The 23,749-nt window shown below is 52.9% G+C and overlaps 1 protein-coding gene across 1 annotated transcript; it reads right to left on the bottom strand.

The window, feature by feature from the left end:
- Window positions 1–844: 844 nt before the first annotated feature.
- Window positions 845–23,436, bottom strand: LOC102684711 (extended synaptotagmin-1). Its single transcript, XM_015344157.2, has 31 exons — window positions 22,493–23,436; window positions 16,394–16,435; window positions 16,159–16,293; window positions 15,492–15,565; window positions 15,234–15,306; window positions 14,809–14,898; window positions 14,664–14,719; window positions 13,992–14,112; window positions 13,707–13,883; window positions 13,537–13,619; window positions 13,011–13,059; window positions 12,039–12,128; window positions 11,858–11,953; window positions 11,511–11,582; window positions 11,063–11,149; window positions 9,803–9,952; window positions 8,768–8,974; window positions 7,865–8,032; window positions 7,674–7,756; window positions 7,489–7,537; window positions 6,603–6,692; window positions 6,417–6,512; window positions 6,122–6,193; window positions 5,756–5,842; window positions 5,519–5,665; window positions 4,938–5,098; window positions 4,626–4,724; window positions 4,352–4,483; window positions 4,154–4,259; window positions 3,327–3,376; window positions 845–3,201 (listed from the first exon to the last, which is right to left on the bottom strand). Exons 1-31 carry the CDS (start codon window positions 22,814–22,816, stop codon window positions 3,174–3,176), a joined length of 3,294 nt encoding a protein of 1,097 aa, XP_015199643.2. The 5' UTR covers window positions 22,817–23,436; the 3' UTR covers window positions 845–3,173.
- Between the last annotated feature and the right edge of the window lie 313 nt (window positions 23,437–23,749).

Below are 23,749 nucleotides of genomic sequence, written 5' to 3'. Positions count from 1 at the left end.
TCAGGGGAAACGTAACTTTCGATTAAAACTCAAATACACCATGTTGGGGTTTGTTTAAGTAGAAGTTCACTTGAAAATATTTTTTGACTGTTGCGTTGCTTTTACCGCACGTCAATATTTAACTATATTGGTACCGAGGAGCTTAGGTGTCTACAATACTTAAATAATAATAGGACGTAATTTCTGCTGTCGCATCCAGTTTCCTCGCTAATGCAGCCGCAGGGGGAGCTGTTACATTCCTGGGCAGCAGACAGTTCCTGCAGCTGATCAATACAGGCTGAAAAACGTTAAGATACAAGGAACTGCTGCAGTGACAGAGCGCAGAGCGCAGAGCACAGGAGCAAGCTACAGGAACAGAATAGCTGCCAGGACTACAGAGCCAGAACTGTCAGTGCTCTTTGGAAAAGCAAGCAGTCTTTACCCGTCACAGGAATGCATACTAGTCGGGTGTGTTTCAGAGTGCAGAGAGGAAGGAGTGTCTAAACCAGGAACATCTTTGTTGCTTATAGAGGAGCTCCTCTTGTCCACCTGTTGGTCAGCGTGCAACGTCGGTAACAGAAAGACAGCTGTCTGTCGCCGCCAGCTTCGGTTTTATACCCAAACAGAACAGTTTAGATAGTTTTGCAGCTTGTGGCCATGAAACAGACAGAGCAAATTGATATCCACTCCCAACCTTAAATAACTGGCATTGATCACTCATTTAAGCACCTTGTCTATTTATAACCAGGTTTCTGTTCCTATATATCTCTAAATAGCCAGGGACATCTCTCTGCTTACCCAGTGTGTGAACATGCACAGTGCACAGCAGAAACTCAGACAGAGACCACCCCAGATAGAGTGTGTGTTGCAGTGCAAATAGTTTTATTGAAAGCGGTACAGTGACACCGGTGGTCTTTTGTGTGGCATTTGAATACTGTGATTGTACAGTCAGTCTGTCAGAAATCCCTCTTCCACAAAGGCAGATGCCCCATCCACAGACTGAATTACACTGGGCAGCCTGGTCTCATTCAGTAACACTAGTCTGATACACACACAGCCTCACTGTCCCCATTCTGTTTTCTGCTCTGCCGTTAATCCACTCCTTCTTCAAGGCTGATATTGTTGGAGGGACAAAAGCAGAAATACATACATTTTTTTATTTTAAAACATCAGCTACACCTGGCGGGCTCTACTTCACAGCACTGTCACTGCAGAGGTATAGATACCTCCCGTTTCTTCATCAACACAGAGTCCAAACGAACGTACACTTCAATAGTGACAATAATTTAACCAGGAGTTTATTTATGCACGATTGCACCAGGTCCTAAATCTCAACCCTTTGTGTCTTAAGAACAACCCCATTTGCAGATCCAAGATTGTGGGTGAAACAAGATACACATGACCTCTGAGCTGAACACATCAGGCCAGATCTAGAGGAAATGCGATCACAAGGGATGTGCCAAGTGCACTGTTCTTATTAGTGCTACAACATCATCGGGACAGAACACCTACAGCTCCTCATTATGCTGCAAGGCGTGATGTCTGTGTGGGGCTGTGTGTGGGGCTGTGAGGGGCTGTGAAGGGCTGTGAAGGGCTGTGTGGGACTGTGAGGGACTGTGAGGGACTGTGTAGGGCTGTGTGGGGCTGTGAGAGGCTGTGTGGGACTGTGAGAGGCTGTGTGGGGCTGTGAGGGACTGTGTGGGGTTGTGTGGGACTGTGTGGGGCTGTGTGGGGCTGTGTGGGGCTGTGTGGGACTGTGAGAGGCTGTGAGGGGTGCATGGGGCTGTTAGGGGTTGTGTGGAGCTGTGAGGGGCTGTATGAGGGTCTGAGAGTGGCTGTGAGGGGTGTGGGGGGCTGTATGAGGGGCTTTGAGGAGCTTTGAGGGGCTGTGAGGGGTTGTGAGGAGCTGTGAGGGGTTGTGAGGGGCTGTGAGGGGCTGTATGGGAATGTGTGGGAATGTGGGAACCATACGGGAGACCTGGGACCTGGTGTCATAGCAAAAGAACGCCCGACAATAAGGCATAGTTCTCACACAGAGCCCAGAGGACACAGCTACACGGGTTAAAACTGGGCAGTAAAAAATGGAATGAACCAGTTCAAATCACTCTCAAAACAATAAAAGCAACAGTACTAATATTAAAAAATAGATATTACAGCATAACATTTCAAGAAACATCTTTGGCTTTTCAAAAAATAAAAAGGCATATTCTGGTAAGGCAAAATGAAGGCTGTCTCTCCAGTCGAACCCTGGACTCCGCTTCCCCTGCTCCTCCCCTCCCTTGTCACTGTCTCTGATTTAATTGGATGAATTGAGCAGCTTCTCCCAGTTGTACAGGTGCCTGTGCTGATGCACCTGTTCTCCAGGGCAAAGACTGCTGGAGACCCTTGCCTCCAGAACAGTCCCAGTCCCTTCGAGCGTCACAGCCAGGATCCCCATCGCCATGGAGAAAAGCCCCTCCCTCCCTGCGGCTGATTGGCTGGTCCCTAATCCAGGGAGACTGCAACCTGCTCCCTGGACACGCCCATAGGTAGGGGAGGGGCTGAGCGACGTTGGGGGCGTGCCCAGGGGGCACCTTGGCACTGGCCACCAAGCATGGCGCAGGGCCGAACCAAAGCAGCAAAGGGGCAAGGGGAGCTCCGACTGCAGACACAGCCTGTGATAAAACCAACAGAACAGAAACTTCCGGACTCCAGTCTTCCGTGACGGGGCTGCGCTGTCGTGATATATATATCGTGACACAGTGAGAAAGGGCATAAGCCGGAATCGTGGGCAGGCACCGAGCAATGCAAAAGCATGGCGAAAGGTGAACAGAGCCGTGGAGACAATACTTTCCCTTGCCTCCCGCAGGAGTCTCAAGGGGCTAGCAGCTCAAGGGGGCTAGCAGAAGTCTCGCGAGACGAATCCCTGCAGTCGTGACTTCGAGGGCCTGCTCCTGACCCTGGGTCGGACCTGAGCTGGGCTGCAGGGCCGAAGGGCATGTTTGTGTCTCCTAGGGGCTGGGGATGTCTCCCTCTCTCGTCTGCCCCTCACCAGTACTCACACTACAGCAGTACAATTCAACTGTTAATCATTCATTTTAAAAACATTCTTGGCACGGAAGAGAAGGAGAGAAGGGGAGGAGAGAAGGAGAGAGAGGGTGGGGGGGTGGAAAGGCATCGCTGGGCAAGGCTGAATCACAGTTGCTGTTGGTTATCTAGTGAGTCTCTTGTTTCAGGTCGTACCTGTCGGAGAGAGACACAGTCAGTGGGAGGAAGACAGCAGCTCAAGCCAACAGTTTCCTGTTGGACAGGAATGTGAGGGGCTGTATTCAGCCTCGTGATGGAGCTTGTCCCTGAGCCCTACTCACCACTGCGTGACCCCTGCGCTCAGGTCCACCTGCGCCAGGTCGATCTGGACCTGGAAGGGAAGGGAACAGGGGCTGGCATCACTGCGCCCACTCACAGACTGACACACGCCAGGGGTTACAGACGGAGAGGCGTTCTACAGACAGACCACAGTACAGTAATAGCCAGGGTGACAGCTGGTCGGGTAGGTGTCAGGTGATAGACAGGCAGACAGGTGACAGCTGGACAGACAGGTGACAGGTGATAGACAGGCAGACAGGTGACAGCTGGGCAGACAGGTGACAGGTGATAGACAGGCAGACAGGTGACAGCCGGGCAGACAGGTGACAGGTGATAGACAGGCAGACAGGTGACAGCTGGGCAGACAGGTGACAGGTGATAGACAGGCAGACAGGTGACAGCCGGGCAGACAGGTGACAGGTGATAGACAGGCAGACAGGTGATAGACAGGCAGACAGGTGACAGCTGGTCAGACAGGCAGACAGGTGATAGACAGGCAGACAGGTGACAGCTGTTCAGACAGGTGACAGGTGATAGACAGGCAGACAGGTGATAGACAGGCAGACAGGTGACAGCTGGTCAGACAGGTGACAGGTGATAGACAGGCAGACAGGTGATAGACAGGCAGACAGGTGACAGCTGGTCAGACAGGCAGACAGGTGATAGACAGGCAGACAGGTGACAGCTGGTCAGACAGATGACAGGTGATAGACAGGCAGACAGGTGACAGCTGGTCAGACAGGTGACAGGTGATAGACAGGCAGACAGGTGACAGCCGGGCAAACAGGTAGGCAGACAGATGGGGTGACAGACAGGAGGGCATTCAGACCTTGCCAATAAGCTCCCTCTCTCGGCTCATGAAGGAAACACTGTTCTTGACAAAGAGCTCCAGCTTCCTCTTCTGAGACTCCGCTAGGGAGAGTTCAAAATCGAACCTGCAGAGAGAGAGAGAGGGAGAGGGTCAGAACCACACCCTGAGAGCTGCACATCACGCACACGAGGACAGAACTCCGCCTCCCGCCCTGACCTCTCGTTGTACTCTGGGTTGAGGTCTCTCTTCTTCACACTGGTCTTCCTCTTGGTGGATTTGTTCTTGTCCGGCAGAAGGCTGAAGGAGATGTAGGGGTCTGAGCCGTCCTTGGCACAGGCTGCCAACTGCCTGGACAGACACAGGGGAACAGCATGAATATAGACCCAGGGGCACAGACACAGCCTGGACAGTGTGGACATGGACAGTTCAGCACAGAGACACACACACAGACGCTCGCAGATGGACCCAGCATCAGTGCAAGGAGACAGACCTGCAGGCGTGAATGATGATGACCAGCCGGTTCTCCTCCCTGGAGTAGGACAGAGACAGCTTCACCTGGCCAGGTGCACCGTGACCCTGCTCCCCGTCCCTACAACACACACACATCCGGGAGTGAGACACTGCCTGCCTCCGCCTGTCCACAATCCAGATCCCAGGATACCTCCCACCAAGGAGGTCAGCGTTCTCTCCTAGAACAGACCCACTGTTCAAGGTAAAGGTCATGTCCTGAGCTATGTCCCTATCCCAAAAAAACTACATCAATCAAACAAATGCATGACACATGTGTCTCCGTATGTCTCACCCTTGCGTAGGCACTGATCGGTGTCGGAGATCCTGATTGGCGGTTGGTTTCTCTGGGCTGGGGACGGGCTGTTCCTGCACCTCTCCCTCCAGTCCAGCAGGGGCTTTGTCAAGTGCGCTCCGATCCCCTAGTCCACACTCCGTCACTCGGGAATCCAGGATCTGCATGGAGACAGAAAGCATACATACTCAGCACAGAGCAATGACGCAGAGTTACATTGTTCATCATCAGCGCTGAGCAACGAGACCGAGTTACATCATGCATCATCAGCACTGAGCAACGACGTAGAGTTACATCACTCATCATCAGCACTGAGCAACGAGACTGAGTTACATCACTCATCATCAGCACTGAGCAACGAGACTGAGTTACATCACTCATCATCAGCACTGAGCAACGACGTAGAGTTACATCACCCATCATCAGCATTGAGCAATGACACAGAGTTACTGTACATCTCTCATCATCAGCACCGAGCTATGAAGCAGTGTTGCACACCTGCATGCAGTGATATTCTCCAGGGATGATGATGCACTTGTGAATCTTCTCACTGCATGCAGGGCTGATTCTGTGCCTCTTACCTTCATTGTAGCTCTCAGCAGTAACTGGCTCTCAGGTTTTGCTCCATCCAGGTTAAACCATCGGTCCAACACCAGGTCTGGTTCAAACAGAATCTCCCGCAGAGGCAGGACCAGAGAGCCCAGCGGCATCCCCCAGCTGTGGGAGAGCTAGGGAGAGAGAGTACAGATTAACACACGGAGCAAACCTGACACATGAGCACACTCATGCACGCTGCACGCTGCACGGTGCTCTCTCACCTTCACAATCAGCATGTCCTCCTGGGGGTCATGAACCAGGAAGGAGAAGGCCTCTTCCCACAGCGGACTGGTGGAGCGCTCACACACCTGGGGAGAGACAGCCACTGGAAAACACCTGAAGACCTCAACCAATTCAACCCCCCACAGATTCGCCCCGATCTATACACAGGCCCTCTGGAAATTCAGCAAAAAAACAGGTCTTTCCAACACCAGGAGACCACTAACTAATGAACTTTCTGAATATGGTTATGGTTACCTATGTAATTTGTATGTTTATGGTTTTATGATATAATTATGATTACTGAGACTGTTCATCAACATGTCAAGTCTCATTTAATGAATCCAAAGTGCAATGTGATGACTGACCTTGGTCCTGTGGGAGTTTGACTGCAGAATCAGCTCTGCTCCTGCCTTTGGCTCCTTCCCACTCTTCTTCAGCTGCACAGAGAGAGTCACACACACCAGTACTGCAGCTGTACAGTCCAACGCACTGTCACTGCACAAACACAACCCACTACAACAATGTTAACCATCGCACAGAGCAAACAGACCACAGTCCTGCCACAGGAATCAGGCTCACAGCTGCCATGCAATGGGGCAAACAGCTGTGTGACTACACCCAGCAGCACAGAGACCCCCTGCGCCCCGCGGACGGACTCACAGGCAGGGCGTGGGCACGATCCACAAACACCGACAGCAGCGCGGCCGCGGGCACCACCTTGTTCTGATAGGAGCTCTTGGACTGCAGCCGCAGGACCTGGGCAGAGAGAGGCGGGTGGAATCAGGGAGAGAAGAGAGACGGCGAGGGGGGGTGGAGGGGCTGCAGCTGTCTGTCTGTACGCCTCACCTGATCCAGCCTGGCGGGGTCTGTCACTCTGGGCAGCCATTCCAGGGTCATGTGCAGCCGCCCTGACTTCACCTCTGACAGCGTGAACCACTGGAACACAGCACACACACGGGTCAGCACAGAACACACACACGGGTCAGCACACACACGGGTCAGCACAGAACACACACACAGGTCAGCAGCACGCACACACACGGGTCAGCACACACACGGGTCAGCACAGAACACACACGCAGGTCAGCAGCACGCACACACATGGGTCAGCACACACACGGGTCAGCACAGAACACACACACAGGTCAGCAGCACACACACACATGGGTCAGCACACACGGGTCAGCACAGAACACACACACGGGTCAGCAGCACACACACACATGGGTCAGCACACACGGGTCAGCACAGAACACACACATGGGTCAGCAGCACACACGGGTCAGCACAGAACACACACACATGGGTCAGCACACACGGGTCAGCACAGAACACACACATGGGTCAGCAGCACACACGGGTCAGCAGCACACACACACATGGGTCAGCACACACACGGGTCAGCACAGAACACACACACAGGTCAGCAGCACACACGGGTCAGCAGCACACACAGGTCAGCACAGAACACACACACAGGTCAGCAGCACGCACACACATGGGTCAGCACACACACGGGTCAGCACAGAACACACACACAGGTCAGCAGCACGCACACACATGGGTCAGCACACACACAGGTCAGCACAGAACACACACACAGGTCAGCAGCACGCACACACATGGGTCAGCACCATGCACACACACACATGGGTCAGCACCGGACACACACGGGTCAATAACACAAACAGACAGACATAGGGAGAGACAAACACAGACCATCACTTCTCACCTCGTCGATGTACTGGGATGTAATGATGTCTCTCAGACTGATCTTCAGCCTGTCCACACAGAGAACTCTGTTATGTAACTGCCACAGAGCTGCAACCACCCTCCACAGCATGGCCACAAGGGGGCGCACTACTGTGAAAGTAAGGTGTCCTGCCTTACCGAGTCCATCCCATGCTCACGCCTCACCTGCCCAGGAAGTCATCTTGATCCAAGTCCTTATCAAAGACCTCGAACTGGACCTCCTGCCCCGGGACCTCAGTCAGGATTACCTGCCAGGCAATCAGAATTACTGTGCTGGCGTCTTCCCACACGACAGTTCATGCAATTCTCAGCACTACACCCCTATCCAAGTGGGGGAAACTAGGACAATAACGAACCTCATACAGCTCGTTCCAGGTGGGGTTGAGATTCTCCTTGATCACGCGGCTGCGGAAGGTCATGCCCCCTGTGCGTATCACCACGTAGGGGTCGCTCTTGCCCCTGCCCAGGAAGTTGTCCTTGGCAATCAGGTTCTGAGCCTCCACAAGATGGATCCGCAGCACCCCCTGTGGGACAAACTGTGTTACTGCACCCTGGCCAAGCTACTCCATAACGCTCGGCTATAGTACCACATCAATAATAATAATTGCTTACACTTATATAGCTCTTTTCTGGACACTTCACTCAAAGTGCTTCACAGGTAATGGGGACTCTCCTCCACCACTGGCTGATGCAACAGCAGCCAGAGAGCACCAGTGCAATCACCACACACCAGCTATCAGTGCACGATTGGTAAAGAACAGGGGGGAAATTTAGCAAGGACGCTGGGGTAGAACTCTTTTCAAGAAAAGCCCTGGGATTTTTAATGACCAGAGAGTCAGGACCTCGGTTTTACATCTCATCCGAAGGACGGTGTCCTTTTACAGTATAGTGTCCCCGTCACTATACTGGAGCATTAGGACAGACACAGACCACAGGGTGAGCGCCCCCTGCTGGCCCCACTAACACCTCTTCCGGCAACGTTTTTCCCAGGAGGTCTCTCATCCAGGTACTGACCAGGCTCACACCTGCTGAGCTCCAGTGGGCTGCCGGTTGTGAGCTGCAGGATGACATGGCTGCTGGCTTCACATCACTGTGAGGCTGGACTGCGTTTTTCAGTGTGTGACAGTGTAGTGCCCAGGCCGGCAGTATAATAATAAAGCATTTATAAAAATTATAACAATGCAATGCAAGAACACTAATCCTGAGCTGCGAGCTGGTACAGTAATTAACCCCATGCTGCTGCAGTCCCTCTCTCTCACCTCGGTGGCGAAGCTCGGACCGGGGCTGGTGTGCTGGGGCAGAGTGGCGGAGGCAGAGGGCGGGACACTGACCCCACCTGGGTTCACCACTGAGCCCATCCCGTCCTCACCCTGCCCTGCCCCCCCGGGGGCTGGCATGGGCACAGGCACCGAGGGGTGGGGCGACACAGGGGCGCTGGGGGAGACATTGTCATCCAGCCAGAGGATCTGAGGGGGGGGGGACAAGGTGGAGAGAGATGCAGAGAGAGGAAGAGATGTCGATCAATCAGTGCAATTGATTTCATGCGGCATTGTTCTCGTCAGGAAATATTGGAAAGGGCTTTATATTAAAATCAAACTAAATGATAACAGAAAGGCAAAGACAGAAAAAGCAGAAAAGAGAGAGAACACGTCCGTGAAAAATGCCAGTAGCCCAGTTTCCTGTCCCATGATGATGCAGTAGCAGGGCATGGTCACCAGGGGGCACTCAATTTTCAGTTCAATTCATTATGCTTTATTGGCATGACCAATGAGTAAAATCAGTGTTGCCAAAGCAAAACAAACACAATTAACTTAAAAACAAAAATCTACAGACATTTACAATAAAGACAAAATCTAAGATATTTACATATAAACATACGAAGCATTATTGAGAGGCAGGCTCACTTTTCCTCAGGCTGACAGGAGATCAAAAACTGTATTATTATTATTGAGAAAAAAGTCCCCTGTCTGTTCCCCAGGCTGTGACAGGTGATCACATACTGGGCTGCCAGTTCAGCTGAGTTTCCTCCTCCCTCTCCCAGTAGGATTGGGACCTGTTGTGATTCTGGCAGGTGTGGGAATTCTGGGATTAGATTTGTAAATTTAGGGAGGAATGTTTGTCTAATCCCAGAATATTTGTCACAGTGCAGTAGGAAGTGCACCTCTGTCTCTGTCTCTCCCCGCTGGCAGTGGGAGCACAGCCTGTCCTCTCTGGGCAGCCGGGTCTGCCTGTGTCGCCCAGTTCCTATGGCCAGGCTGCGGTCACTGAGCCTGTACAGTCTCTCTCTCGCTCACCCTCAGGATGATGTTCATATAAATGCGGCTGGCTGACCCAGAGCTGTCCAGCTGGAACCACTGATCCAAGGAGAGGTCAGGAGCGGTCAGCAGCCGTGAAAGAGGGATGGACAGGCTGCCCAAGGTCAGGGAGCGGTCATCATCCTTCACCTGGGGGGGGAGAGACAGGAGGTGGGGAGAAGGAGGAGGAGGAGAGGAGGGGAAGGCAGAGGTGGTCGTTAGCAACATTTTAATTACTGTCACTCTTACAAGTAGTAGATAGCACCATTAACAGTGTGAGAGGAAAATTACTATCACTGCTACTACTATCTTTCACTACCAAAGATCTCTGTTTCAGCTGCAGCAGTCACAGTGGCAGTAAAGGGCAGGGCAGTGGCTTTATGGCTAAGGATCTGCGCCTGTGGCTGGAAGGTTCCCGGTTTGTATTCCGCAGCCGGCAGAGGAATCCTACTCCGTTGGGCCCCTGAGCAAGGCCCTTAACCCCAACTGCTTCAGGGGCGCCGTAATAATTTCTGACCCCAAGTTCTCTCCCAGTCCGTGTGTCTCATGGAGAGTGAGCTGGGGTATGTGAAAAGACAAATTCTTAATACAAGAAATTGTATATGACCTAGAAAGTGATATCTTATCTTATTGGTACTAAACATCAGAATCACAGTATTATAATTGATATAGTACTAAGCAGTACAGCGGCATGGTGGTTAGTGCTGTTGCTGCCTCAAAAGTGATTCTGAATTTGCACACCTTCCGTGTGGAGTTTGCATGTTCCCATTAATGTGCTCCTGTTTCCTTCCTCTTTCTACAGACGCCCTGAATATTGAGTCACATCTCTAAATGACAGGGACTGGTGGCACGCTGGCGCACTGGTTAGCATTGCTGCCTCGCACCTGGATTCAATTTGTACGGTGCTATCCGCATGGAGTTCGTATGTTCTCCCTGCGTTTGTGTGCATTTCTCCAGGTTTTCTCCCACAGGCCAAAGACATTCTGGCAGCTTAAAAGGCTTCTGGGAAAGCTGGCCCTAGTGTGAGCGTGTGGGTTTGTGATGGACTGGAGTCCTGTCCAGGGTGTACCCTGCCTTGTGCTCATTGCTTGCCGGAAAGGATCCAGCTCCTCTGCAACCGTGACTTGGATGCAACAGTTAGAAGATGGGTGGATGGTGTCCTGTCTCAGTTAGATCCGGGGTGAATCTGAGGTGGATCCGGGGTGGATCCGAGGCAGATGCGTGGATAATGGACGCAGGGTGCTTGTGATCATCACTCACCTGTATGTCAATGTCCTGTCTGCGGGGGTCCTGGATGAAGAAGACGAAGGCGTCCTCCCACACGGGGTTATGAGTGCCGTAACAGGTCTGTCACAGGCAGAGAGAGGGGGTCACAGGTTACCCTTCTCCTCTCCACGGGGGTGGGGGTGTGGAACAAGCTGCATACTGAGGGATACCCTGGCTTCAGTCTGGAAATGGCTGGATGAGATCCTGGGATCAATGAGGTGCCAGCTGCCAAACGGGACAGACGGGCCCCTGGGCCTGATCTCACGGTAACCCTTCTCATGTTATTTAAACTGTGGAGAGGTACAAACGCTGTACTATAAAGAGTACTGGAGATACTGGAAGTACTGGGGCGTCAGGGTATTTAAGGAGTGGCTGTTGTACTGGTGTATGGATTCCCTGGCTGTCAGGGTGTGGAGATAGTGGGGTGTTGGGGGTAACTCACTCGGCTCTCGCGGGTGGTGTCCTGCACGGACAGCTGCACCATGGGGCTGGGGTCCTTATTGCCCTTCTTCAACTGAAAAAAACAGGCACGGTCAGGACAGCTACACATCACTGCACAAGCACTCACACGACCCCCCCGAACTAAACGTAACACTTAGTCTATCAGACCAATGAAGCAACAAGAACACCATTACACGCAACCCTGTGAGCTAGCCAAAACAGTACAAGCAACTACACAACAACACAGCGGAACACAAAGAGACCGGTACAGATGTCTCCTGGCTTCTGTCAGGCCTTAGCAGCCACACAGGAAGCAGACAGATGACGGTGACAGGAAGTGTGACTCACAGGAAGTTCCTGTGCACGGTCCAGGTACACTGCCAAGATGGCTGCCGAGGGAGGCTCTGCCTTCTGAGTGGAGAAAGAGCGATTCCTCTGGAGGACCTGGGAGAGGGGGGAGCAGGAGAGAGGGGATTAGAAGGTTGTGTACAAGGCGATGGGTGTGAGGGTGAGGCAGAAGGGCACTTGCCTCGTCCAGCTTGTCCGCGCTGGGCAGCAGGGAGAGCCACTCCAGCCGCAGGTGGACGCTACCAGTCTCCGTGTCCATGAGAGGGAACCACTGGGAAAGAGAGATGAGCTCTTCACTGACACACTGAGAGACTTGAGCTCTTCACACACTAGGGGATAGGAGCTCTTCACTGTACACTGACACTGAGGGATAGGAGCTCTACACTGTACACTGACACTGAGGGATAGGAGCTCTTCACTGTACACTGACACTGAGGGATAGGAGCTCTTCACTGTACACTGACACTGAGGGATAGGAGCTCTACACTGTACACTGACACTGAGGGATAGGAGCTCTTCACTGTACACTGACACTCAGGGATAGGAGCTCTTCACTGTACACTGACACTGAGGGATAGGAGCTCTTCACTGTACACTGACACTGAGGGAAAGGAGCTCTTCACTGTACACTGACACTGAGGGATAGGAGCTCTTCACTGTACACTGACACTGAGGGATAGGAGCTCTTCACTGTACACTGACACTGAGGGATAGGAGCTCTACACTACACTGACACTGAGGGATAGGAGCTCTACACTGTACACTGACACTGAGGGATAGGAGCTCTTCACTGTACACTGACACTGAGGGAAAGGAGCTCTACACTGTACACTGACACTGAGGGATAGGAGCTCTACACTGTACACTGACACTGAGGGATAGGAGCTCTTCACTGTACACTGACACTGAGGGATAGGAGCTCTTCACTGTACACTGACACTGAGGGAAAGGAGCTCTTCACTGTACACTGACACTGAGGGATAGGAGCTCTACACTGTACACTGACACTGAGGGATAGGAGCTCTTCACTGTACACTGACACTGAGGGATAGGAGCTCTACACTGTACACTGACACACTGTCACACACTTTTCACAACACAGGGAAGGGTGCCTGTCAAGTCTTCATTAACACTTCGCTGTCCGTCAACTCACATCATCCAGAACACGGGCCTGTTTCACACAGCCCAGATCGCTCTTCATCCTGCGAGACAGAGAGAGAGCATTTCCACACAGCACCATGAAAAGTGAGGCGACCGAGAGAGTGAGACGAGCACCATGAAGAGTGAGGTGACACAAGAGAGTGAGAGGCAGCACCATGAAGAGTGAGGCGACACGAGAGAATGAGACACAGCACCATGAAGAGTGAGGTGACATGAGAGAGAGGCAGCACCATGAAGAGTGAGGCAACACGAGAGAGTGAGACAAGCACCATGAAGAGTGAGGTGACACAAGAGAGTGAGAGGCAGCACCATGAAGAGTGAGGCGACACGAGAGTGAGACGAGCACCATGAAGAGTGAGGTGACGCAAGAGAGTGAGAGGCAGCACCATGAAGAGTGAGGTGACACGAGAGAGTGAGATGCAGCACCATGAAGAGTGAGGCAACACGAGAGTGAGACGGGCACCACAAAGAGTGAGGCGACGGGAGCGAGTGAGACGCAGTGACAGAGGGAGCCCTACCTCCCCAGGAAGTCGTCCTGGTCCGGGTCTTTGTCGAACACCTCCAGCTCCAGCTCCTGGCCCGGCACCTCGTGTACTATGACCTGTCACACACGCAGACAGGAGGACGTGAGCGTGCAAACCCCCTAACGAGTGTGCCGAGCCCCCCAGTCTCGAACAGGCCAGCACACCTCGTACAGCTCTCTCCACTGCGGGTTGAGATCGTCGTCAATGGTGCGGGAGGTGAAGGTCTGCGTGCCCACTCGGACCACGGCGTAGGGGTCCGACTTGCCCTTCACCAGCCCCTTGATCTTGGTGTCCTTGGCAGCCAGCGCCTCCGCCTCCAGCAGGTGGATCCGCACGATGCCCTGAGGTGACGGGGGACCAGAGAGGGACAGGGTGAACTTCAGAGCGCCGCAGCTGCAGCGCCGGGGCGCGAGACCGAGCCGGGTGGCGGGCGCAGGGGGTGTCCGTACCCTGGGCAGCGGGGAGCGCAGCTGGGCCACGTGCAGGTTGGCCACAAGGGGCACCGTGAGCCGGTTGGGCAGGACCAGGTGGGAGGCGATGGCGTCCATGATCAGGGTGTCCGAAAAAGAGCTGCGGCGCAAACCGGGGGAAGGCTGATTAAGCAGACACTGTTGTATCCAGAATAAACACTAGGGGGCAGTAGTTAAAAAGACATTGCTCTCCACAGGAAAACCACCAGAGGATGGTATTAAAACACGGGGGTCAGGAACACAAGCACCAGAGGGCACTATTCACACACAAACACTGTACTGCAGAGGACAAAGACTAGACTGCGCCACACAGGGCAAGCTAGGGGGCAGTTTTTAAACTCTGTACTGCGTAGGATTTTAAATCACTAAAAAACTACACTGCACAGGGTCAAACATCAGAAACCTCTATATGCAGACACTATATTGCACTGCAACAATGGACCACTGTTTGAAAACACACACTGTAATGCACCAGACAAACAGCAGAGGGCTGTATGGACTGTAACCACTGTACAGACACTCTGGTACGCAGGGCAAATACTACAGAGATGTTTCAACAGCACTGCAACATGAAATGGTTTTGCACAAACCGCAAGAGAATGGTTTACTACTCTACTGATTACGTTACTTCTGGGAAGAGAATCCACTCACTTCAACCCAGGGATGTCCAGCAGGTTGGTCATTCCAGTCCAGTTGATGTCCAGTCGCTGGCCGGGACAGACAGGAGAGGGACATTATTAACGGACAGGGAACGCTGGAACAGGGGCAGACTGACCGGCCGGGCGAGGGGACTCACAGGGCGGCGAATGAAGAACATGGTGATGGCTCCCACCAGCGGGACGTCTCCGATCAGCGGCTCCAGGATGACGCGGAGCATCCCGTGGAGCTGCAGACAGACGGACAGCGGGAGACGGCAGACAGGGAGACGGTCACACTGACGCCACCACATGAAGGTTCTCAGACGAGACAACAAATACTCCTGCAGCACCTCAGCTCTCCCTCGCCCCTGCCCCTGCAAAGCTCAGGCAGGGTTTGCTCGCAGTTTAAAACAGACCGGGGACAACAAGGATGAGCTATGAACAGGATGTGAAAACGAGACAATGTCTCCATCAGCAAACCGCGAGTTCACACAGAGACATGACCTTGCGGGGTCACGCAGGGTCACGAGGGGTCACATGAGGTCACGCAAGGGCGGAGTCCGGACAGGCAGTTCCCTCTCACCTGTATCCCTTTAACTCCGGCTTTGCAGAAGTACTTCTTGATCTCCACATTGATCTCCACATCACCAACGTAGCTGCAGGGACAGAGAGAAGGGACAGGAGAGAGACGAGCAGACAGCTTTAAGGATATGAAATCCGATCTTGTCAGGAAGACATCAGGACAGAGAGACGGTGAAACAGAGAGTGAGGGGAGGAGGGAGAAAGAGAATGAGACAGAGTGAGAGAAACAGACAGAGAAGGACAGAAATCTGTCCAGTACCTAAGGTAGAGGTCCAGCAGCACTTGTCTCTTGTCATTCTCAGTGTGAGCCTTCACCCCCACCACCTTCAGAGCCTGCCAACACAACAGCATCATTCAGCACTGGACTGGAGCTGTGTGTCTGCGGTGTGCATCTATGCGGTTGTGAATCGCTGTCCGGCACCTGTGCGGTTGTGAATTGGTGTCCAGCAGGGTGCAGTAGTGAATCAGTGCGTAGTACCTGTGCTCTAGTAAATCACTTTGCAGCAGGGTGCAGTAGTGAATCAATGTGCAGTACCCGTGAAGCAGTGAATTGGTGTACAGTAGTGAAACAGTGTCCAGTACCTGTGCAGCAGCGAATGGTTGTGCAGTAAGTGTGCACTAGTGAATCCATGTGCAGTACCTGTGCAGTAGTGAATCAGTGTGCAGTACTGAATCAATGTGGAGCACCCATGCAGAAGTTTATCAGAGTGCAGTAGTGAATCAATGTGCAGTACCTGCGCAGTAGTGAATAAGAGTTCAGTACCTTTGCAGAGGTGAATCAGTGTGCAACGGTGAACCGGTGTATGGTAGTGAATCGATGTGCAGTACCTGTGCAGTCAGTGTATCGGTGTGCAGTAGTGATTCAATGTGCAGTACCTGTGAAGTAGTGAATTAGCGTGCAGTTTGCATCTTTGCATCAGTATTACCTTCTCCCCCAGGTTGATCTTGGTGAAGCTGAGAGTCTGCAGGTGAGGGCTAGAGGCTCGCACAATGGGGGCGATTGTCTCCAAAAGCAGTTTCTCCACATACTGACCGAGGAAGGGCCAGGCCTGCTGCAGGATCTGCTCATGCAGGGAGGGAGGACCAAGAGGGAAGTCATCTATCAGATATCAAAATCCCACAGTCACCAGCCTACTGTCGCACTGCAGCGTGAATTCTTACCTTGTTCAGCCACTCTGCTTTCTCCACATCTGGGAAACTAACCTGTAGAGACACAGAGAGTCAGACAATTTTGTCCAGCAGACTGTGTGTGTGTGCAAGAATGCACCAGTGTGACTGCATGCATGTATGTGTGACAGTGTTCCCCGTGCCGCTGTGTGCATGTGTGTGTGACAGTGTACTGGTGTGACTGTGTGTGTGCGAATGTTTACTGGTGTGACAGCGCGTATGTGTGTGTGACAGTGTACCAGTGGGACTGTTTGCATGTGTGTGTGTGACAGTGTAGTGGTGTGACTGCGTGTGTGTGCAACAGTTTACCGGTGTGACTGTGTGTGTGCAACAGTGTACCAGCATGACAGTGTGTGTGTGCGTGCGACAGTGTACCAGTGTGACTGTGTGCATGTGCGTGAGTGTGACAATTTACCTGTGTGACTGTCTGCATGTGTGTGTGGGACAGTGTACTGGTGTGACTGCGTGTGTGTGCAACAGTTTACCGGTGTGACTGTGTGTGTGCAACAGTGTACCAGCGTGACAGTGTGTGTGTGTGACAGTGTACCAGTGTGACTGTGTGTATGTGCGTGTGTGTAACAGTGTACCTGTGTGACTGTGTGCATGTGTGTGTGTGACAGTGTACCTGTGTGACTGTGTGCATGTGTGTGTGACAGTGTACCTGTGTGACTGTGTGCATGTCTGTGTGTGACAGTGTACCTGTGTGACTGTGCGCATGTGTGTGTGTGACAGTGTACTTGTGTGACTGTGTGCATGTCTGTGTGTGACAGTGTACCTGTGTGACTGTGTGCATGTGTGTGTGTGACAGTGTACCTGTGTGACTGTGTGCATGTGTGTGTGTGACAGTGTACTTGTGTGACTGTGTGCATGTGTGTGTGACAGTGTACCTGTGTGACTGTGTGCATGTGTGTGTGTGACAGTGTACCTGTGTGACTGTGTGCATGTGTGTGTGTGACAGTGTACCTGTGTGACTGTGTGCATGTGTGTGTGTGACAGTGTACTTATGTGACTGTGTGCATGTCTGTGTGTGACAGTGTACTTGTGTGACTGTGTGCATGTGTGTGTGTGTGACAGTGTACCCTTGTGCAAGTGTGCCTGTGTGTGTGACAGTGTACCTGTGTGACTGTGTGCATGTGTGTGTGACAGTGTTCCAGTGTGACTGTGGGAGTCAGACTGAGTGAAAATGGCATCTTTGTTTAAATGCAAATGTACCAAACCTTTGTTTTGGGCCTATTTTCAGTGTGTGAGGAGTTCAGAACATTACCAAAGACACTCCCACACACAAGGTCTGTACTCCACTGGCAGTGCTGGTGAGTGTGCGTGTTAGCAGGGCCTCGTGGTCTAAAGATCTGTTATCTGGGTAAGCTGTTTCTGCTAGAATTCAGCTCCCTATCAGGCTCCAGGCATCAGAAACAGCACAGCTCCCGAACACACTCTTACCACACACCCCCGACACCCTGTCACGAGGCGGCGAGTAGCAAGCTGTCCAAGTCCTGCAGGCATGCAAGCTGTCTGAGCCACACCAGTCTCCACAGCGCCAGTCTGCAGAACCACACCAGTCTCCCCAGCGCCAGTCTGCAGAACCACACCAGTCTCCACAGCGCCAGTCTGCAGAACCACACCAGTTTCGCCAGCGCCAGTCTGCAGAACCACACCAGTCTCCCCAGCGCCAGTCTGCAGAACCACACCAGTCTCCACAGCACCAGTCTGCAGAACCATACCAGTTTCCCTAGCGCCAGTCTGCAGAACCACACCAGTCTCCAGAATGTAAGTCTCCATAGCACCTGTCTCCAGAACCACACCAGTCTCCACAGCACCAGCCTCCAGAACACCACCAACCCCCAGCACCATGCCAACGTCCACAGCAATGCCAGCCTCCACAGCACCAGTCTCAAGAACCACAGCAGTGTTCACAGTGCCAGTCTCTAGAACCACACCAATAGTTCCCAGAATGCCAGTCTCCAAAGCACCAATTTCTAGATCCATGCCAGTGTCCACGGCGCCAGTCTCCAGAACCCCACCAGTCTCCAGAATGCCAGTCTCCACAGCACCAATCTCTAGATCCATGCCAGTCTCCCCAGCCACACCAATCACCAGCACCATGCCAGTGTCCACAGCAATGCCAGCCTCCACAGTGCCAGTCTGCAGAATCACACCAGCCTCTTGAACCACACGGATCTGCGCCTGTGGCTGGAAGGTTACTGGTTCAAATCCTGCAGCCGGCAGAGGAATCCTACTCTGTTGGGCCCCTGAGCAAGGCCCTTCACCCCAACTGCTCCAGGGGAGCCCTATAAATGGCTGACCCTGCACTCTGACCCCAAGCTTCTCTCCCCGTCTGTGTGTCTCCTGGAGAGCAAGTTGGGGTATGCGAAAAGACAAATTCCTAATAAAAGAAATTGTATGTGGCCAATAAAGTGATCTTATATCTTATAACTACACCAGTCTCCACAGCCATGCCAGCCTCTAGAATGCCAGTCTCCACTGGGCCAGCCTTCTCCAAGGGTTCCAGCCACCCTTTCCTTTCCACAGGAGTACCTGAGGCCGACATCTTGTGGACTTTGACTCTGCTCGTGTGTTTGCTTTATTGTTGATGTTTGTGTTGTGCAAGTGTTTCTCTGAGGTCGGGCTGTGCACCGCGTGGCCTTGTGGGCTGCAGCTGTGAAAGAGGTTTGGCAGCAGTGCTGGTGTCCAGCACACCAGTGCAGCACCTTGGGACTGGAAGCAGAGAGCGAGGGAGGGAGATGAGAGAGAAATAGCAGAAGCAGAAACACGCCGTCTCGCCCCGTGCCCACAGCGTGACAGACGAAAGAAGAAAACAGGGCCTGCGAGTTTGTACATGCCTGCATGTGTACATACCTTTCTGAGTGCACATACTTCAGTGCATGTCAGTGTGCGTGCACATGCTTGTGTGAATGTGTGCACGCCTGTGTGAATGTGTGCACGCCTGTATGTATGTACATACTTGTGCGTGTCCATGCCTGTGTGTGTGCATACCTGTGTACACGTGTCCGTGCCTGTGTGTGTACGTGTACGTGTCTGTGTGTACGTCCCTGCGTGTGTACGTACCTGTGTGCATGCTTTTGTGTGTACATACTTGTGTGTATGTGTGCAAGCCTGACTGTGTCGACACCTGCGTGTGCATGCCCCTGCCTGTGTGTGTGTGTGGACATGTTTGTCTGTAGGAAGCCAGATGTCAGGGAAACAGGTATCACTTTCCCCTGCGAAACACTGGCCCTCGGCACTGGACCGCACTGACACACCCAGGCCTGACCAGCAGAGTGCCAGGGCCTTCGACACTCAGAGAGAGACAGGGACGGGGCAGAGCCTGCGAGGAGAAACCGAGCATTTGTCTGTAGAATACTTGCGCAGGAGCGTCTGCATGATTCATTAGCTGCCCCCTGAACGATACGCTCCCCTGTTTCCGCCTGCTCTGAAGCACAGGGCTTCCGGCCGCAGAGAGAGACAGGAAGCAGCACTCATGTGGCAGTGTGGACCACAGCGCCACTTGTTAGCACTCTCAGAGCAGAGCGCGGGCATGTCTGCACAGCCTTCCCAGTCTCCGGCTGTTTAATACAGCATGAAGACACTTGAGAGAAATAAACAGAGCTTTGCTGTTTCTTTCAGTTTCCTTCAAGCCTCCAGTCAGAAACGCTGGCCACACACACTCATGGGTTGGGTTTACCCGCAGACTTGAAAGTAATGGAATGTGTGGGTGTGAGACACAACACTATGCATAAAATGGATTAGCTCGTTTTGGTGTATATCACCGCAGGTCCTGACGCAGACGCTCACACAGAGCAGTATTTGTACAATAGGAGTAATATAGTGCCCCAGAGAAGAAGGCAACTCAGGGGGAGAGCTTGGTCTGTCTCAGGGAGCACTGCTGATGCTTTCTGCTTCATCCATGAGCCTCAGAACAGGAGGCGACAGCAGTTTTGGCCAGCAGCCATGTCACCCTGCAGCTCACAACTAGCAGCCCACTGAAGCTCAGCAGGTGTGAGCCTGGTCAGCACCCGGATGGGAGACCTCCTGGGAAAAACTAAGGCTGCTGCTGGGAGAGGTGTTAGTGGGGCCAGGAGGGGTGGTCACCCTGTGGTCTGTGTGGGTTCTAATGCCCCAGGATAGTGGTAGGTCCCTTTTCAGCCCATAAGGTATTTTGGATGGGACATAAAACCGAGGTCCTGACTCTCTGTGGTCATTAAAAATCCCAGGGCATTTCTTAAAAAGATTAGGTGTGTAATCCTGGTGTCCTGTCCAAATTTCCCATTGGCCCTTACCAATCATGGTCTCCTAATAATCCCCATCTCTGAACTGGCTTCATCACTCTGCTCTCCTCCCCACTGATAGCCGGTGTGTGGTGAGGTACTGGTGCACTATGGCTGCTGTTGCATCATCCAGGTGGGGCTGCACACTGGTGGTGGAGGGGAGTCCCCATTACCTGTAAAGCACTTTGAGTGCAGTGTCCAGAAAAACACTAATAAGTGTAAAGAATTAATTATTATTATTATTATTATTATTATTATTATTATTATTATTACTCCCAGCAGAAACGGGACCAAAATCAGTGCCTCCACTGGCACTCTGCGCTGGCAAGACACGGACTGAGGAACTGCAGTCTCATCTACAATCTCAGTGCGAGTCTCCTCGCTGCTCTGATTCCTCTCTCTCCTCTAATGACTCACTGGCTCACTCTCGGGCCCAGGAGACGGGCTGGAGAATTGCCTAATATAGCCAGAGTTGGACGGACACAGAGGGAGGGGAGGGGCAGAGGAGGAAGATGGGAGGGGGAGGGGCGTCAGTGGGTTTATTTCTAATTAATCCAGTTCCTTATTTAATGAGATAAGTCAGTTAAGACACTCATTCAGAACGACAAGCCTGTCATAGGGCAGGGAGTGTAACAGTGCAAGCAGAGGGAGGAAATAACCCAGCTGTCCCACCCAGGACGTGAGCCCCTGAAGGAGAAGGGCGAGAGGGGGGAGACGGAGACAGGAGAGCTGACTGACATTTTCACACCAAGGAAGGAAAACGCTGATCTGATCTGAGACGGATCTGACTGCAACAGCGAGCTACTCACACAGCTCTGTCAGCTGCCCTGTGAGCACACAGCCCAGCCCCCCGAGACAGAGGAGCGCGCTGTCTCAGTGTGTGTCAGTGTGGGCTCAGTGTGTGTCAGTGTGGGGCTCAGTGTGTGTCAGTGTGGGGCTCAGTGTGTGTCAGTGTGGGGATCAGTGCGGGGCTCAGTGTGTGTCAGTGTGGGGGGTTAGTGTGTGTTAGTGTGGGGCTCAGTGTGTGTCAGTGTGGGGCTCAGTGTGTGTCAGTGTGGGGCTCAGTGGGGCTCAGTGTGTGTCAGTGTGGGGGGTAAGTGTGTGTTAGTGTGGGGGTCAGTGTGGGACTCAGTGTGGAGTTCAGCGGTGGTCAGTGTGTGTTAGTGTGGGGCTCAGTGGGGCTCAGTGTGTGTCAGTGTGGGGGTCAGTGTGGGGCTCAGTGTGGAGTTCAGCAGTGGTCAGTGTGTGTTAGTGTGTGTCAGTGTGGGTGTCAGTGTGGGACTCAGTGTGGAGTTCAGTGGTGGTCAGTGGGGGGTCAGGACAGCAGTGTGGGTCAGTGTGGCTATAAGTGCTCAAAATGCTAGCATGAGTGGACAGCGCTGCAGACAAAGTCTCTTCCTCTCCTGCAGTGTGAGACCTTTTTTTTAAAAATAAACAACTTTCCAGTGACAGGGCAAAACGCAAAACTGCGTTCTGACGTTGAGCAGAAAGCTCGCACGTGTCTCTCTGTATACACACATCTGGCACGCTCCGCAGCGACGCAGTAACTGGAGACCCGATGACGTAACTACGAGGGACTGGAACGGAACCGGCAGCAGTGCCGCAGTGGAGTACAGCTTGTGCGTGAAGGACAATCACAGAAAGAAGGCATGGGGTTTATACTGCGCCTTGCATCTGTATACAGGTAAATTTACCATGTGTGTTGGCACAGTAGTGAATCCTCTAGGCGTCTGGGTCTGAGCTGTGTGCGTGTGATAAGCAGCTGTGTGTGTCTGAGGTTGACGGAGGTACGGAGCAGCACGCAGGAAGGAACAACCGCTTCGCTCACCCAGGCTGGCATTTCTCTCTTGGTCCGCAGGACCCGGGTGGCCGTGATCTCCTCCTCGTTCTCCAGCAGGTACATGGCGGAGCGCAGCCTGGTCTCCTTGCCCTCCCGGGTCAGCTTCCAGCCCGTGTACACCATCAGCCCGAACACCACCATCATGATGCTGAACCCGAAGTAGCCCGCCAAGTAGACGGGTATCAGGGCACCCAGACATTTACCGAAGGACCACAGCACCGACACGGCGTCCGCCCCCGGGGTGACTGGCGGGTCGAAGGCGTGGACCTCGTCCGGGGTCGGGATCGGGATAGAGCCTGAATCCGTCCGCATGGTCGAACCGATCCGATCGGAGCCGCTGCTGGTTCCGCTTGTATCGGTACAGCGCCCCGGACTGTGAAGGTCCGGAGACTTAACTGGAAAAACTTAGCCAAAGAGTCGGAAAAATAAACTGAAGTTAAGAAAAAAGGCCAGCTCAAAGTAGCAGTTGTATCGAGGCTACTTCTGCGAATAAAAACAAACCAGTTTTGAGGTCAAAAATCTGAGCGGCTCCGAGTAGAGCTCGTCGACCGCGCAGACGCTGCCACGCTCTGCCCGTCTCCCAGCTAAACGAGCCGCCGCGGGCGCGTCGGTTTTATCAGGATGAAATGATGGGCCGTGCGTAAAAATGCCCCGCTTTCGCCTGAAAGCCCTCAAAAATATAAAAACAAACTCGAAAAGCCCAAAGTTACGCCTTTCGCTCTTCAGCCGCCGGAGCTGCTGCAACACGCCCTGCGCTGCGGAGAGAGACGCTGCCCTGCCCACCCACAGCCGCCTGCCAGACGGCTCAGACTGAGCCGGAGTGACGGCGGGATAGGCGACGCTACAGCAGTAGGCAGGGCTGAACGACGTCTCTTCCTTTCTCCTCCGCCCCGCTACCCGCCGAGAGAGAGAGAGAGAGTCCCGTTATTCTGATGGTGCAGAGGTGTGGCTTTGGGTGTGTGTGCGCATGGTATCTTTTTAACTTCCTTTACACTTCTTGCGAACTTGTGACCGCGTCTTTAAATTTGAGAACACGTCCATTTTGAGTCATCGATCTAAACCCCGCCGTGACTGGTTCATAGAGCGGTTTTATACTGTGTTTTTAAGCTAGGGTGGCACGGTTAGTAGCAGTTAGTAAACTGCCTCTTAATGCTGGTGCCCTGGGTTCAATTATTGAGGTACTTACTATCTGTATGTTAATCCCCCCATTTGTGAGAGTTGTGCTACAGTCCAAAGTCCTGCACC

The sequence above is a fragment of the Lepisosteus oculatus genome, chromosome 1, assembly GCF_040954835.1.
Source record: "Lepisosteus oculatus isolate fLepOcu1 chromosome 1, fLepOcu1.hap2, whole genome shotgun sequence".
NCBI classification, from domain to species: Eukaryota; Metazoa; Chordata; class Actinopteri; order Semionotiformes; family Lepisosteidae; genus Lepisosteus; species Lepisosteus oculatus.
The sequence above is the reverse complement of the archived record's forward strand: the minus strand, read 5'-3'. Positions and strand labels throughout refer to the sequence as shown.